The sequence below is a fragment of the Perissodus microlepis genome, chromosome 1 (assembly GCF_051167445.1).
Source record: "Perissodus microlepis isolate ML-2025 ecotype Zambia chromosome 1, ASM5116744v1, whole genome shotgun sequence".
In the NCBI taxonomy this organism is placed as follows: domain Eukaryota; kingdom Metazoa; phylum Chordata; class Actinopteri; order Cichliformes; family Cichlidae; genus Perissodus; species Perissodus microlepis.
Window position 1 is genome coordinate 40,265,856 of NC_140461.1, and position 18,384 is coordinate 40,284,239.

Below are 18,384 nucleotides of genomic sequence, written 5' to 3' on the forward strand. Positions count from 1 at the left end.
CGGAGTGGGAGGATAGAGTTATGTAGTGACATGCAGTCTGAGGGATTATGGCAATTCATTACACACTGTCAGTCACAAGAGCAGAGCACAGCAGCAGCAGAACCTTGTTTTTATGCATCTGTAGTTTGTTGCACGCATCCATTATTGGCCCCTCACTGTATTTCATCCATCTACTTTTCTTGTTCCCTTCATCTGAGCAGGAGGGTGACTTTTAGTCTGCTACGGATGACCATGCATGTGTTGTTGTCATGGTTACCAGGTCGCAGAGGGCAAAATGTAATCTGTGGCTGCATGCTGCATTCATGAACACATGGCACGTGTTCTTCGGTGTAATGTTTGGCAGCCTCTGACTTGATCAGGTTTGCCTGGCGTGTATTTACTTAGCTGTTTGCCGTTGTTGGCTCCTTATTCATAGCAAATCAATTTCCTCATGTTAGATTAAAAATTCGAAAGACCGAACAGAACCAGTGTGAATGAGTGGCCTGTCATGTTGCCTTTGGAGACTTTGAAATTACAGGGTGCAAGAGAAAAAAAGTATGTGCAACTCTTTAAGTTCAGAATTTCTCGTTTGAGTGGCAGACTTCTCAAAATGGTGCATTGAATACAAGGTAGTTGAGCAATATTGCTTATGTTTGTGTCTCACTATGCCTTTCACATATTTTCTACTTAGTTGTGGAGCTAAAGTTTGAGATTTGTGTGTGTGTGTGTGTGGGGGGGGGGGGGGGGGTATGCAAAGCACGAGTCTTGACTCTGCTTGTTTTTAGAGGAATTTTATAAATTTATTTTTGTTCACTTGATGAACCACTTAACTCTGACCTATGAATCATTCAAGAATAAAGTGATATATCTACACATAACGTCAATTTAGCAAAAAAAATCGGCAATTGTATATATAGGCACATTATTAGAAGCCTGTTACAAAGGCATATTACGCATTCCCATTTCTTTGGCTGAATGTGTGAAAAATGCCAAACATAAAACAGTTTGACAGACATGAAAAAATATTTTTGATCCATCACTTGTAATGGTTTGGGGCTGGATTTCAGACAGTAGTGTTGGTGATCTTTCAAAGCACAGAAAGGGAAAGCGCCGTCAGATATTGATCCACCATGCAATGCCATCTGGACATTGGCAATGGCTTCATTATTTAGCATTACAATGATCCCAAACACATTGGCAATACAGCAAAGACATACCTGGATAGAAAAAACTCAACAGATGATTATCAGTTATTGGGGACTGGCCTCCCCAGAGCCTGGAACTCAACATTATTGAAGCAGTGTGGGATCATCTTAACAGAGAGCTAGACGAAGGCGGTCGCACTTTTCTTCTCTCCTCCTCCTCTCCCTTAGCTTCCCTGCTTAGCCTCTTATGTCCTTGTCTAGTCTCGTGTTTTTTGTATTTTCCCTGGAACACTCTCTCACAGTCTGTTCTCTAAAACCTAAAAGAGGAATTATGGATTGGATCAACTGGTCCCTAAATGCAATTGACACCCCTTAACGAGAAATTTGGGCTTGGGAGAGCCTGAGTGCTGAAGATATCTACCTATTCGGAACCATGGTAACAGGGTTCTGGCTGATCGGAGCTGGCTTGGCCCTGACTTATCGAAGAATTAAGAAAGAGGAACCGGCTGTTCAAACCCCCACAAGGCTGCCCGCTGGGATTGGAACGATGGGAGAGGCGTGAGCTTCTCAAAATGGGCTCACTGAGTGCAGCACCAATAAGATCTTGGAGAGGCTACGGCTGCTGTGAATACTCAGAATAAGATCTCTGACTGCAGACTGGATTACATCTCCGAAGGGCTCGCTCGGAATAACATCTCTGAGTGCAGACTGGATGACATCTCGGGGAGGCACACTGCCGTGAGTTCTCAGAATCGGCTCCTTGAGCACAAGAAATGACAACATCACAGAACGCAAGTATGGCGAAGCTCGCGGCTCTCCAACGGGAGATTGAGAGACCAGTGTTGGACTGTAGAACTGCTTTGAAATTCATATGAGCTGTTCGCACTAAAGTAAAAAGCACCATCACTTATGCGGATACCCCTTTGGCGCCAGCTGCAAGGCTGGAGCTGAACAACAACACCCTGATAACGACTGTGTTGAGTCTGTTCCTTCCCATTCCATGCAAGGCCACCTGGGTTGGCTGGAAGACTGTTTACTTAGCCTGGCAGGGCGAAGGACACTGTCTCAGCTGAACTCTGGACACACACACACATACATATACTCTGATATGCACACACTCATCCCCCTCCCTTTCCAAACGCCTTCGACGTTTATTCCCTTCCGATGCTGACGGTGGATCAAGGAGACCAGCGCACAGGCTGGAGGCCCGGATGTGCTGTCTAATTCGGCTGTCTCTCACCCTTTACCCCCCCTGCTGCTTGTCATGTGTTTCTTTGGTGTATTAAGAGTTTTTCATGTGCAGAGGTGTTTTTTTCTGTTCTCAAACTGATCTCCCTGTTGGAGCTCAGTCTGGGGGGAGTTATTTTTTCTCCTTATCTTTCCTCATGTGGTGCATTTTCCATTGTTATACCTCTCTGACCTGTCTTCCCCATGTGATGTTTGTGTAATGTATGTATGGTCGGAGGGTAAGATGGCGCCGCCATTGCCTGCAATAGGTCGGCAGCCTTGTGAAATTTCCCCTTGTGGGACTAATAAAGGTATATCAATTCAATTCAATTCAAAAGGCAGCCAACATCCAAAGAAGAGCTTTGAATGTACTTCAAGAAGCCTAGAGACTCTTTTACTCCAAGAAATGACAAGAAAGCTTGCATGAGAGAGCTCAAACTGTGTTGAAAAATAAATGTGGTCATACCAAATATTACCAAGAACTGTACTGTAGGTCTGCATTATTTGCAACTCTGTCATGCCAACATTTGCTGCACTGTATGGGAAAGGCTGTTATGGTGGCACATGAGCATTATGGGGAACACCCGTCCATACTCCAGCTCATTCACTCTAACGGGGTGGGGTGAGGTGGGCTTCTTCAGGGGCTTGTTTACAAGCAGGTCACAACTGAATACTGAAGTTCTACCAGTTGGATGCTCCCTTGGCTTTATTGGCACTTCAAGTAATTATTGTCGGTTATTAGCTGGTGGAGTGACTTAGCAAATGACTGTTATAAAAATGTAACAACTGAAAATATGAGAAACAACTTAAAACACGACACTGCACCTCCTTGTTGCAGAAATTCGTTTCATTATTCGGTTTTTGTAAAGACATAAGGGGAATAAACAAAAGCAAAGAAGATAATGCAGGCGGATAAATGATTTTTTCAGAATAATGACATTTGGGAGACAACCACTTCTTAAAAATTTCCACAGAGTATTATCATTAGCAGGCAACAAATAAAAAGAGGCTTCTGAAACACTGTTTTTAAACGATATAGTAGAATGTAAAATAACAGATATGTAATAGTTTTCCTTCTATCAGGACATTGCCGTGTAAGTAGGTAACAGTTTGTTGGAAGCATGTTTTGTTGATATCGTGCAGTCCCTGTTGTTGTTCTGTTCCCAGGGCTGCAGACCTGTCAGAGGGTAATCTGCAGCATCAGACACACACAGGTTCCAGCGTGCCTCATGAATAAAATCCAGAGCGGCAGACCTCCTTTCTCCATGAACTATTGTGTTGCAGTGTTTTGATTAGATCCTTTTCTTTTTCTTTTCCTTGGAACAATAATGAATAAACAATGAGCCAGATACATGTATCTGTTGTTTGTTATTAGCAGCATACACATATCAGGTCCTGACAGCTTTGTATTACACAACTTAACTACATTTGTTTCATCCACAACCAAACTCAACCAGCTTTTCACCTTCAACTACTGGACAAAATCCTGTTTATGTAGCCACAAAAATGTTCAAGGACATTTCTGATCTTTTACTACACTTCTTCCAACAACTACCTGTCCAAAAATAGTGGCATATCTAGTCAAACTTGTCTCTATGCACATCTATATCCATAGAGCCAGGCGATTTGCAAAAACAAAAGAAATAAATGTTGTCACTGTATTGCGTAGACACTGCAGAGCCACTCTTGGAGAGATATATATGGGTCAGGCATAAAACTTGACACGGAGGTAATGGGTAATAAAGTGGTGATATTGTGAAATGATATTGTCTCTGTTATTGTTTTACCCGTGCCTGTCAGCAAGACACACAATTCTGTGTAATATAATATATTGTATAATAAAATCACAGTAATAGTAATGGATCCCCAAACAACAAATGTCATGACAAACACATGTTACTATGCAATGAGGAAACCGATATCGGGTGCAGATTTACTGTAGAGCATCAGTAAGTGAAGCTGTTATTATTAAATGATGTGAAAACCTCATACCTCCAATTCGATTGTGTTTTATTTTTGTTTTTAGGTGGGGTTGACTGGATGTTGTGGAGAACAATAAAATCTGATTCAGCGTTTTATTGATTTTACGTTGGCCGCAAAAGCTGTGCTCGTGTGGGACGCACATGCATGACAGACCATGACCTTGTTTACTATCAGGGCACCTGAGTGAAGAGGGCTGGATTGCGTGAACTCATGTGTATTCAATGTGTGTGTAGTGTGGGATGAAGTGTATTTTGACCCCAAACTTATTTATTCCCTTTTAACTACAATATTTTGTTTTCTGTATTTACAAAAGTGTCAGAATATCTCCTGTACTTTGTGCCGTATACCCCCATGCAGCAACCCCTTAATGCACTTTGGTTAGTCTAATATCTTTTAGGTCTCCAAGTCCTTAGTATAAGTGATACAAGTTTTTTTCACCTACAATGACATTAGCACAATATTCATTTCTTTGTCTGCAGAGAAATCATTGCTGCTAATGCAGCTGCTGCAATTCAGTGTGAAAAACACTGTGAATGTGTGATTAAGCATTTTTATTCACAATACATAATTATTTGACACTTGATTACATAAAACTCTCCAAATGTGAGTCATGACAATGTCCTGCTATGCCCCAAGAACATAAGAAAAAGTGGACAAGACACACCAAGTGCCGCTAACTGATTTCATTTCAATGCTCTAACAATCATAAAACAAAGCCAATTGCTTTTTTTTTCTTCTCTTTTTTACCCATTATCGGTCCAGTCCTTGTACCTGACCATTTTCAGAGAAATGTTTCTTTTGCTTACTAAGACAGTTAACACTGACCTATGAATAATTCAAGCATTTTACCTATTTCAGGGGATGAACCAGTGTTAAGCAGACAACTTAGCAAAGAACCAATTTTAAATTGTATCTTTAGCCACTTTGTTAACAGCAGCTTGTCACAAAAATACATAATTTGTTTTCATTTCTTTGGTTTAATGTTTGAAAAATGAGTGGCAACGGGCCTCAGAGAGTGATTTATCCACATTTTTAATTCAAACCATGTATGAAGGAGGTCAGGCGAGACATATAACAGTTTTCTGCAAAACATGGTGCAGGCTCTGTCATGGTTTGGGACAGCCAGCAGTGTTGGAGAGCTTGTCACTATTGATGGAATTATGAACTCAGAAAAGTACTGTCAGATTTGGATCCACCACGCAATACCATCTATAAAAGTTCCTACTGGCAACAGCTTCATTTTTTAGCATGACAGAGATTCCAAAAACTCCATTATTGATATCACTTATCGATTCAATTCCTTATTGATTCTCTTATGGATTGTCATTGGTTTCTCATTGGCTCTGTTTTGAGAGTCACCGCAATCTCTAAGCAGCAATAAAGAAATGACATTAATGCAAATTAATTGCATGCTGTGTGTCAAATGTTTCATGTTTGTTGAGGTATTTCCCCTCTTCTTTGAGATCAGTGTTGGAGTCATTACTCAAAAAAGTAATTATTACACATTTTAAACAGAACATGGACAATTTGACCTCAGTAAATCGCATGATAGGGTGGGGCTAGGTTTCACAATGGGTTCACCCGAAACCTTGGCTGCTTGTGACTGCACCCGTTTCCACACTTTGCCTCGTGTGATTAGGTAGGATCAAAAGGGGTCCATGGCTCTCTTGGGGACACTCCCATAGGGCTTAAAATCTGGGACTCTGCACCAATTGCTCTTAGAACTGAAGAAGCTTCTCAAATGAGATGTGAAACGTCTTCAAGGAAACTTAAAGAAGTCCGGACGCTTTTGTTTCCAAGCTCCTTACACTACGATGACCTGGATGACTGAGAACCTTCACAGACATTACACCGAAAACTTTTCTTAAAAGGAATGCAGCATGTTAAAGAGAGGCTACAGCCTGACTGTTCATCTGTTTGTTACCTGATATTAAGGGTCTGGCTGCTGGGGTTGGCATTCGCTGAGCACTTGGGGATCTTGGCTAGCTTAGCGTTAGCATGCTGTCTGCACAAATGCTTGCAAAGAACTGAAGTTGTGTTAGCAGAATAATGTGGTTGTTTCTGTCCTGGAAGCAGTTTTCCCCTTTACCATTTATGTCACCCTTCTGTACAATAAAAATAAATGTCCATATGCTCACTCTACACTGTGTCACTATCAGCTGGTAGCCCAATTGCAAGAACCAATAAGCGGCATCAAAAGGCAGGCAGACTAACAAAACAAAAGTCAGCCCACATTCAACAACAGCTTTAAACATCCTAGAACTATTCCTAAAGACTACTTAAAGAAATGAATGAATGAATGAATGAAAGGGGTCATGCAGAGGGTTGGTGTGACAGAGGAGAATACTAGTTACAGGGTGAGATGAAGGCATATTATCTGCTGTGGTGAGCGCTAAGAACTGCTGAAAGAAGAAGGAGGATCTAACAGCAATTATCTCACATTTTCTTTTTCAAACCCTTCCCGTCTATAGTAAGACGCTTCACTGGCTGAGACCACATCCTCATTTATTTCTCACAGCATTTCTAGTAGATAATGGCATGAAAATGAGTTGAGTCTACGATTTAGAAAAGGTCTCTGAGTGGACTGGAGATGGCTTCCGGACAGGGCAGATCCCCATGTTTGCCCAAGGGAGGTTGGGGCATGAAAATGAGAACAAACTGCTTATAGTGCAGGGGGTCATATATCAACAGAGAATGGAAAGGGGATGCATGAAGTGTGAGCCTGCTCCTGAAATTCAGATAAATGATCTCCATTTTATTTTATTCATTTTTGCCAATTACTAAATCAGCATCCACACTCTTGTTTTTATCGGCAATGCAGAAAAAAAGCTGCCAGAATAACAGAGTATAATTAAGTATAATAAGAGGAATTAACTATAATACAACAGCTGAATACAGAATCAATCCTGGCAAAACTAAGCTTCTTCTTTTTCACCCCGACAGCTTCTTTGGGGTGGGGGGGAGGGGGTCATTACATTGGCTCATCCACCATTAATATCAAATCTGCCAAGAACGTTGGTATATTTTTTGACCAGCATTTGAAATGCGCATTTCACATCTCAAAGTTCATCCAATCTTGTTTCTTTCGTCTAAGAAACACTGCAAAAATCCAACCTCTAATTTGAATCTTGAGTATATACGCTTTAACTTTCTTCCATCTCGAAGATATGGCCCATCAAAAAACTAGCTGGCACTCATACATCACTCCTCTTCGTTCTTCTCTTCACTGCCCAATTAAATTCTTTATCCATTTAAAAATTTTAATAAAATCATATAAAGCTCGATGGTCAGGCTCCTGCATATATAGCAGAGACCTTATTCCAGCAGTTAGCCTCTCTTAACTCTTAACTGTTTCCCTCTTTAGTATTAAATCCAGAGGCAATCAAGCTTTTGAGGATGAAGTGCCTAAACTTTGTAACAACTTGTCTCCGCCTATCAAGCCATCTAAATCTGTGGTGTTTTTCAAAGACTACTAAAAACTCGTTTTTATAGGTCCATTTTTCTCAGTCTTTCACCCATTTGACTTTGTGTCTCTATGCTGGAACATGTTTACTTATCTTTAATGTGTGGTTTTATTCAAACTGTAAAGCACTGTGTAACTGTGCACTGAAATCAGGGCCCCTACCTTCATCACGCTTCCATTTACCACTGTGCTTTTAAAAGAAGTAGTGGCAGAACCAGTTCCCGAGATAGCATCCAAAACAACTTGACACTGAGGGAAAAGAAGGTGGAGGGTAATAATACATTTAGTTACAGTTTGAGTACAGAATAAGCTGCAGTCAGTCAGCTGTTGTGAATGCTCTGTCAGTGGGTCCTAATGGTGAAGGATCATGACGTCATCATTGAAAGTAAGCCACCCACTCAGCCAAATGACTTTGTTCTTAACACTGTACTTTCTTGGCCTCCTACAGTAAAGTAGATTGGATGATGAGTCACTAAGGAAAGCAGAGGACAGTAAAATGTGTGTCATACAGACACACATTTTACAGTTAGATTATTAAATTGTACCAAATACATCTTAATTACAAATTTTTCATGGCCTTGAATAACAACCACATGCGCCTCATGCAATGCTGATCTGAAAATATAATCACTTGCAAAACCCATGTTTCTAATGGGCTCATCCAATGTCATTATGTTGCCTCATCATAGCACCTCCTGCACACCCTCATCATGAAAATCAGTCAACAGCTAGTTCTGCATATATTTCTTCTTCCTCCAGAAGAGAAATTATGCAATAAGTTTAACAACTTTATAATGAAATTATCCAGATCCTAAAATGATTAAGCAAAACTGTGAACATTCAACATTCTCACACTGTTTAGACCAACCAGTGTGTTTATTTTTAAGATTTTTCAATATTACTAAACTAACAAATTTTACTTTGCAAAGAAAAACTGAGATTTTGGCAAAGACAGGTTTTTGCACCGAAACATACATCATTACAACAAAAACAACCTGATGTTAATGTTAATGTCTGTCAACAACAGAGATGGGCAGTACAAGTAACGCGTTACTGTAATCCGATTACTTTTTGAAGTAACGAGTAATTAAGGGATTACTATTGCAAAAAAGGTAATTAGATTACTGTTACTTTCCCGTAAGCACCCCGCATTACTGTGTTGCTAAAACCGTGATTTTTTTGCGAGAGTGTCGTAAGCGAGTGCGACGTTTGTGGCAACAGCTGTGTGCAGATCAACAAAGGATAATCTATCGAGTACGGGAGAGAGTATGAGTGTGCAGCGTTTAAAGCGTGGAAGTACTGACCTTACTTTGAGTTTGATTCCGTAAAAAGTGACAAAAACATTAGCGTCCACTGTTCACTGCGTGGGAAGAAAACTTCTTTTTACAGCGAAAAAACCCTTAACTTCCGAGCAAGCACTAGTGATGTGCGGATCGATCCTGAAATATCGATTCCTCTGATACCAATAATTTATGTTCTAGAATCGATTCTCACATTAAAATATCGATATTTTAGTAATTTAGGGTAAATTTGTAGTTTATCATTAACAGGAACACAGTGGAAAGAAACTATAACATTCGGATTGTCTACATTCAAAGGAACTACTTCCTCTTCCGCATTTCATAGTCATGTGCGAAATACGGCTGTATAAATGTCTCGCAGCCCCTTGGCGTGCGCACTCACAACAATGGCTGAGCGTAATTGTGCGGATGTATTTTACCTCCACAAACAGCTGAGACGTGGTTTGCGATACATGTGGCAAAAAAGTGAGGTGTTGTGGCCATACTTGCCAACCTTGAGACCTCAGAATTAGGGAGACATTCAAAGGGGCTGTCTGTGAAGGTTCTCAGTCATCCAGGTCATCGTAGTCAAAGGAGCTTGCAAAGAAAAGTGTCTGGACTTCTTTAAGTTTACTTGAAGATGTTTCACCTCTCATCCGAGAAGCTTCTTCAGTTCTAAGGTCAAATGGTGGAGAGTCCCAGATATAAACCTAGTGGGAGTATCCCCCCACAGAGGGACAAAAGGACCCCCTGATGATCTTCTAATCGCCTGAGCCGGTGTGAAACTGGGTGTGGGTCCCAATCAGCCAGAGTTTCGGGTGTGTTCATTGTGAAACCTGGCCCCACCTTATCATGCGAATTCCTGAGGTCAGATGGCCCAGGATGTGAGTGGGCGTTAAGGCGTCTGGGAAGGGATCTCAAAACTGGATTATAGATGGCAGAGAGTTGGTGTCGTAAACCCCCGCCTCTGTTCAAAGATGGTCGCTCACAGTGGACATAGATGCTTCTTTCACTCCTCTTTCAAACCATCTGTCCTCTCTGTCCAAAATGTGAACATTGGCATCCTCAAAAGAGTGTCCTTTATCCTTAAGATGCAGATGGACTGCTGAGTCTTGTCCTGTGGAGGTGGCTCTTCAAAGGGGCTGTTTAGGGGGGGGAGTAAATACATTTTACAGTGTTTATTTATCGGATAAAATACGTTAAATGTCACCGTTATTATTGGCCGGCCCGGAAACAGTGGAGGTGTCCAAATTCAGAGGCTGCTTCCACCTGAGGACCCGGCCTTCGCGGTCTAAAGGAAGCCGGGTAGCACGTCACGAGCTCCCTCGGTGGAGTGAAACTCTGCTGTCTGCTCCTTGCTATCTAAAATATAACAGGACACTGACGTAAACTCTGGACCGTCTCACACTTTGTTTAATCAGTTTTCTGTTTGACATTTATTCAGCTGTGTGAAAACCCGGAGGAACCCTCCCGAGGGATTAATAAAGTTTAATTTAATTTAATCTAATCTAATAACTTTAATCTCAGCCAAACTGATTTACTCACGAACAAATACAACACTGAAAAAGCCAAACAAAAACATTTTTAAGTTATCAAAGTGACTTATATATCATGTTTAACCCGAGTGGTGAAAGACCGCGGGGGTTTGAAGACGATGTGTCGGCTCAGATATTTGAAGTTTACACAGCTACATTCTCACCTGAAAACATGTTAAAAGTTTTTTGTGACCCAGAAAGAGAAATAAGAGTAATATTAAAACTAAGTAGCTGCCGCCATTGTTGGAGACTGGAATTGGCTGGGCCGCGCTATGAATTCTGCCATATGGTTTTTCAATTTTGTTGTCCGAGTGGACAATCGGGAGAAAGGTGGGATTCTCCCGGAAAAATCGGGAGGGTTGGCATGTATGGTTGTTGCAACATCACTAACTTTGTCAAACACCTCAGAGTAAATCATATCACAGAATATGACGAGCGTATGTTGAGACGAACTGAAGAGGAGGAGAGGGACAGGTGCTGCTAGGGTGAGGGTCTCCCATGGAGTCCTTTAGTGCTGCAGGCAGGCAAGGTGTTCAAATAGCACAACTTTAGTTTTTTTATTTCTATATGATGAACTCTGCATTATTAAGTGATAAGAACAAGTAATCTGATGTCCTGTAATCATTATGACGCTATAATTTGAGATACAATAAATAAAATCTGTTTTTGTACAAAGTATCGGTATTGGATCAGTATCGTCGATACCACCCTGAATATTACTTGGTATCGGATGGGAAAGGAAATCAGTGGTATCGCACATCACTAGCAAGCACCCAGTACGCTACGACGTAATGGGAAATTCACAGACAAACTCACGGATTCTTCTACTGACCGCTGCGGCTCACCTGCACCAGGGCAAACATCCGCCTGCTATACAGGTGAAAATAGAGCAACAGGCCCGCTGAGTCTTTGATTTTATTTATTTTCTGCTGTGTTTCACTTGCATCTATTTGAAAGACTGAGTGTAAACACAAAAAATATTTTATTTTATGTGCTGGAATGTGCAGAAAATAGGTTTAAATGTTAAACAAATTTCTTCCAGTCAGAGAATGTTGCATATAATTTAATTTTTGCTTGATGCATAAAGTTAAAAGATTAAAACTAATAAAACTTTGTCATTTTTTCAGGGTTGAAATAAAGAAAACCCTTTTTGAAGACATCTTTTTTTTTTTGCCTATGTTCTCTATGCCTTGGCTGCTTGGTCCCTTACAGTTTTGTTATTACTATTATTCCTGTTTTGATTTCTTTCCCAAGTTGTTGCGAGCCCCTTATTTCTTATAGTAATTTCATTCCATTATTGTTTCTATTTGTTCTATTTACTTAGTTCCCTCTGTGTTCTGTCGGGATGAAATATTGTTTTACTGTTACTATTCATAATCATTATTATTATTGTTGCATCACTTATGATTTATCATTATCATTTCATTGACACATTTATTGAAACGGTTGATGTTACATTAAAGTCTGTATTTCAGGTGTTAGCATAAGCACATAATAATCTTTCATTTGTGTGTGGGTGCAGTCAGCAGCCTGCTGCATTGGAGTTTGCCTGGTAACAGATGACTCAAACGGAGTCAGGAAGTATACTTATAAAATGTCTTTGTTTGTTGAGTGAGGTCATGCACTGAGGTCAAGACACAGACATAAGTCTGCCTGCACACATAGATAGTAGACTTGTTTTGCTTGTAAACGGTATGCTCATGTTCTGTTCTGAAGCGCAGATAGTGGAATAACAGGAAGCATCTGGAGAAACAAAGGAAGTAGCTGTTCTTTTTTAGAATATCTCCTACCTGGAGTTACTGGAACATGCATGTTGTTTTTCATCTGCGGTGACGCATATTACTTGTCATCATATGTATAAATATCACACCCCACCTATTGTTCTGGGGAGATCGAGGCTGATGTTTGGCAGAGCCCATCTTCACCACATATATGTGTTTTAATAAAATCATTTGTGTTGACACACTATGGACCTCCAGTCGTTTGTCTCTCGCCTCAAATGCGAATCGGGACAGTTTTGGTGCCGAAACCCCGGTTTGAGGAGGGACTTGGGTTTGGCTGAGGTCTAGTGGTGTCAAACGGACGGACAGCCAGCAGGTCGACTGAGTGATGGGCCCGAAATAGGAGGTAAGCACCACCTGTTGATTAAAGTAATATCCAAAGGTGCTGAATTGGAAATTAAGCTAAATTAAATGTTCACTCAGTAGAGCTTCTGGTCTGTGTCCGTGGTGATTTTGGGGTAATTAGTGATAAAAGTTCGGGGAATATTTGACTGACAAAATTTATTGCTGTTAATTTTGGGGTGAATTTTAAGTTAATAGGTTGTGTGTTTAACTTAATATGTTATGTGTTTAAATTGATGTGTTATATTTGTTGACTGTGACGCCAGCCAGGCAAGCTTTAGGTTAGGGGATTTGGTCAGATTGAGTACCAGGACGAGGTTCGGGCATCAAGTAACAGACTGGGGGGGCTTGGAGCCCACAGTGATGCTTTTAAAACGTATATAAATTAGTCTAGGACCGGAGTTGGGGCTCCGAGGAATGCAGTTTTGTTCAGCGTTTGGCACCGACCAATAACCGCGGATGCGTGGTTATTTTTAGCCCGGAGTAGCCTTCCGCGGGGATTCGGACTCCCGTTAAAAGGGCCAGGTAGTCAAGGGAGATTACCTTTTTACTGCGTTGTTTGGGTGAAGGGTGAGACCCGGCCGTGACCATTCAACGTGACTGACCTGTGAAGCGAAAAGCGTGAGTGTGATGCTATACGTCGGACGTGGAGTTCCCTGTCAGCTGCGGGAAGCGGTTTTAAATTAATTAGGGCTTAGAAATCTGACCGCTGTCGGCGACGGCGTTCCGGAAGCGGGTTCATTGATCAGCAAGGCGGGGCCTGGGCTTAGATGCTTTTAAATTAGTCAAAAAGTTAGGTGTAATGCTACAGAGGTTTTGAAGAAGAATAAGGATAAGACGTGACAGGAATAAAATAAGAAGTGACAAGAATAAGGACAAGAATAAGGAACTGTTGAATAACTTGTCTTGGCATCTGGTGTCTTTTGTCATGTTGATACAGGCCTGACTATATAAATAAAGTGTAAATCGGCTGTGTACATTGCTTATATTGATTATAACTGCGTGTGCGGTGAAAATGATTTAATACAGAAGCTGAGTGTATGAGGATTAAACAAAATAGTGTGTTTGTGGTGTGTAGAAATCGCGGCAGGAGGCCGTGTCACGAGTTGTTGTCAATTGGGGGGTTGAGTTTGGTTTTATATTTTTAAAGGAAGAGAAACTGCAGTATCGAGTCCGTGGCGCAGTTTGAATAATTTGTGAGGTGCATGAGAGCGGCGGGCACCCGCTCTGTGTGTCTGTGAGAGAGAGAAAAGGTGGCCGAGTGCCCAGGCTGTGAGTGTGTGTGAGTTCCTGGATGACAGAAGAGCGAGGAGAAGTAGATCAGTTGATTTTCTGTGAAACAATAATAGTCAAGAAATCCTAGTGATCAAATAGGAGAAAGTGAACTGAAAATAAATAAAGAAAACTAAAACAGTGGATTAGTGTTAAGGTAATGATAAATAAATGGATAAAATTAACAGTGTCATTTAAAGGTGATCAAGTACTCAAGGATGAATGGAGGATTTGATTGCTGACTGCATGAGAGCTGTTGGGGTGAAAGGAAAATGAGGTTGGAAGAGTGAGCTAACAGGTGACTGTGTGCGTGTAAAAAAAGAAAAAAGGAAACAGAGAAAAAGTGATGGAAGCAAAGAAAATAAAAGTGTGGAAGTGTGAGTGAGAAATTGTCTCCAACTGGGGAAGCAGTGATAGTAGAGGTCACCTTCTTCCCCTGCTGGACACAAAAAGAAAACATAATTTGGAGTGCTGTGGATGAAAATAATTAATAACAACATCAAGAAGATTTTTGTGTTTGCGGTTAAGACCAAATAAAATTTCACATTTGGGGCTTAAAGTCAGTGTAGTTCAAAACAAAATAAGTAGAGATGTGTTGCTTTAGGAGTGATGGAAACATCTGGAGTCACAGTGAACAATGAAAGTCTCTCAGTCTGTCGTTTACAGGTGGGGAACGGACCTGGATCAATTCTCCACGGGCAGCAGTCGGAAGAAAATTATAGGTTAAAATCCTTAGAAACAAAATAGAAACACCCAGCCAGAATTTTTGGCTGAACTGTTTTGCAGCTTCCCGTCCTCATCCGGAACAAGCAAGCTCCAAGGAAGCTGATCTCTCCCTGAAGACACAGAGTGCAGTTCCAGAAGCACGAGCATGAACATCAACAGTGGACAGCAGTCCAAGAGACAATACCAGAGTTCTGAGCAGAGAGGTCCAGCAGCGCTGTGGGCAAACGGCATCAGAAAGAGAAGATCCTCCATCTAGATTGGATGGATGGAGATGCGTTTCCAGCAAGCTGCAACCTCACTGTGTGTGAAGGACCTTTGAGAAGACTGTCTGAGCTTGATATTTGCCATGTTTGGAGCAAGATGGCAATGAAAGAGACAGTGGGACAAAGAGAGACACGGGACAAAGCTGAAGAAAACTGACTGCCATTGGACGGAAAAGTGGGAGAGAAAGGAGCAGAAGAGGACTGAGGCGGCTGTTTTAGTGTGGGGAATCAAATTGGGTTAAGGAATCCAGGGAGACAAACGACTGCCTGGAAGTGGAGGATTGACACAGTCCCCGGTCCACCACAAAAGGGGGAGGAAGACAAGCACTGAGGTATGCAAGGGTACTGTTAGAAAAATGGAAAGTGACACCACACGCACATAATATGCACTAGAGATGACACAAAATCATACATAAAGTGTAACATATAAAAGAGGGCGTTTGTGGAAGGGGTTAACAACACTTAGTGTGGTTGCCTATGGTAACCTGCAAGCATTTGGGGTTTAGCTGTGCCTGACTATGACAGAGTTTTTCAGTTAGATGTTTCTGAAACAAAATTTGCAGTGAACGGAGTTTTATTTCAGTTCCTTCTGTTTTCTCTCTATACTTGTCTATCGTTCTTCTGTCCAATACCTGTCTTCCTTTGTGTCAAGCTCTTTCTTGCTCTCCTGATTAGCTGTGGCTAACTTCCTGTTTTGTTTTGGTAGCTGTTTATCGTGATTGTTTTCACCTGTGTTTAGTTCCCATACTGTCTCTGCTTTCCTTGTTACCTCTTGTTAATATATTGCCTCAGTCTTCCTTTGTCCATCTGCATGTCATGCCATCCTCTCTACCTCCACTAAAATAACCAGTAACCGCCCGGTTACTGTGGATCAGGAAGTAGAAGAGGTCGTCCACCATTTGGACGATTGCTGGTTTGACCCCTTGGGTCCTGTAATCAAAGTATCCTTGGGCATATTACTACATACAGAGTTCGCCCTTTTAGTGTGAATGTAGTAAAAAAAAAAGGGCTTTGAGTGCTCAAATAGAGTAGTAAAGTGCTGCATAAGTACCAGTCCATTTACCTTTTGCTCCCGAGATGTTCATAGTATCTCGTCATGTTGCTGGTTTCCCTTGTACATGTTAAACATTTAGTAGTCTGTGGACTCTGCATCACACTCTAACCTATCCTGTCAATGTCACATCTAAAAAAATATCAGCATCTGGATTACAGTAAATGTTGTGGTTGAGGACTGATGTTTTAGCACTATTTCTCAGCATCTTGTTACACTTTTAAAGTTTATGTGTAAAGTTGTTTTTGTAGGATGGCACATTGATTGTGTTTAAATATCAGAATCAGAATACTACCATACCTTGGTACGTCTATTCTGCAAGAGTAATTTGGTTTTACAAAAGCAGTTTTATATCTTTTTAAAAACAAGAGTGTTGCAGTGCTCGTATTTAATCAAAAGACAACTGAGTAGAAGATGCATTTTTATTAAAGAGGTTCCATTCAGTCACTCTGAGTGACGGTTGGCATGTCACTTTTGGATTCACCTCTCGTCTTCATCACCCTCATCTTCATCACCCTCATCGCTTTCTTTATTGCCTTCAAGTAGGGAGTCTTGTTCTTCAGAGGCGCTGTCAGCAAATTCATCCCACTAGTGGAACTGTTCGCTTGCATTACTTTTCTCATCATCACTGTCTTCCTCTCTAAACTGTCTCCTAAATCCTCCAGGAAGCAGATCCTCCGCTGCTTCTCCTTCATCCGGGTTGACTTCATAGTCAACCTCAGCAGCAGCAAGGTCATTTTCATCTTGATGAGCTTCATTGCATTCTTCTTCATCGTTGCTGCTGTCAGCATTTTGATCATCGGCAAAATTATAATTGCAATAATTGTGGTCATTTTCAGTATCTCTGTTATTGTGGTCATTTCCATCATCAGAGTTGCTGTCATCAATTTCAAAACGAATGTTGAAGAAATTATTCTGATTGATGTGATCATTGTTGTTGTTAAGCTGCTCTGGCTCCCAAAGTCTCGCAACTTCATGTGGTACAAATATTATAACATGTTCCGCACCATTTTCAAAGACGTTGTCCATATCTCCCCAGTTACCACCTTCAGCCAAGAGTGGTTGCTCTACATGAAAGTTCAGTTAGCAAAGTCACAGCTAATCAAAAGAAACTTCAACACTGCATTACGTTTCTTTTGTACAATAACAGATCGAGTTCTTACCCTCATTAGGCTGAGCATGGGCCCCATCTCCTTGTTCCATCATCTGAGCTTTAAAGATCCCACAAAGACATAAGTTATTCAAGTTAAGCAGTACATTTCCCATCTGTACTGTAGGGCATGCTCAAAAATCTCACTGTAAATATCTACCATCAGCTGTCAAAGTTACAGCATCAAAAGTAAGTTTCACTTATAAAGCAGTTCCCCCAAAACTCACCTTTTTTTCAAAGAAACTGCTCTATGAAAATGTCCTAGTTCAGCTGTGTGTGTATCTGCTTGTTGCTGAAGTCAAAAACATGTTTCAGTTGTAACATTTAAACCTGCACTGTAACTGTGCAATAGCTGTGATGTCATAAGAACTACCAGAATTCCATCCCATGAAATTCCACCTCAGGAAGGCCAACTCTGATGGCCTTCATCAGGGCTTATGTAAGCTTACTTCAGGAGCACCAATGTAACCACTGTACTCCAGGTACCCTATGACCCTGATGGAGGGAGGTGTTAGCCCTTTTCTAACACAAAAATCAGTATAAATCACAATATACTGATATTTAAAAAACATAACCATGCTAACAGACAGCCATTTCTAAGTAGTGATCAGTGTTGGTCAAGTTACTTGAAAAAAGTAATCAGTAACTAATTACCGATTACTTCCCCAAAAAAGTAATCCCGTTACTTTACTGATTACTTATTTTCAAAAGTAATTAATTACTTAGTTACTTAGTTACTTTTTAAAAACACGATTTACAACCTGAATAGGTGATAAAACGATAGATCTTTCAGCCCAATTCTACTTTTTCTACATAATCCATCATACAAAATGTAATCAAATGGAAAAGTCTCTTTTTAAAACTTGTTTTATTAGTTTTAATCTTTTAACTTTATGCATCAAGCAAAAATTTAATTATATGCAACATTCTCTGACTGGAAGAAATTTGTTTAACATTTAAACTTATTTTCTGCACATTCCAGCACATAAAATATATATTTTTTGTGTGTTTACACTCAGTCTTTCAAATAGATGCAAGTAAAACACAGCAGAATATACAGGGAGTGCAGAATTATTAGGCAAGTTGTATTTTTGAGGAATAATTTTATTATTGAACAACAACCATGTTCTCAATGAACCCAAAAAACTCATTAATATCAAAGCTGAATGTTTTTGGAAGTAGTTTTT

The 18,384-nt window shown here is 40.6% G+C and overlaps 1 protein-coding gene across 3 annotated transcripts in view; it reads right to left on the reverse strand.

The window, feature by feature from the left end:
* Nucleotides 1-18,384, reverse strand: part of vstm2b (V-set and transmembrane domain containing 2B) — a 41,060-nt gene that overhangs the window by 11,216 nt on the left and 11,460 nt on the right. The window contains exons 5-6 of one of the 3 annotated variants that reach the window (XM_084923694.1): nucleotides 17,211-17,258; nucleotides 711-17,114 (exon numbers count right to left, since the gene is read on the reverse strand). The exons of 1 other annotated variant lie outside the window; for it this stretch is intronic. In XM_084923694.1, coding sequence (XP_084779820.1) covers nucleotides 16,636-17,114; nucleotides 17,211-17,258 — 527 coding nt within the window. In that variant the 3' untranslated portion in view covers nucleotides 711-16,635. Of the gene's footprint in view, nucleotides 1-710; nucleotides 17,115-17,210; nucleotides 17,259-18,384 lie in introns of those variants that run through there. One more of the 3 variants, XM_084923685.1, reaches the window with a different exon arrangement.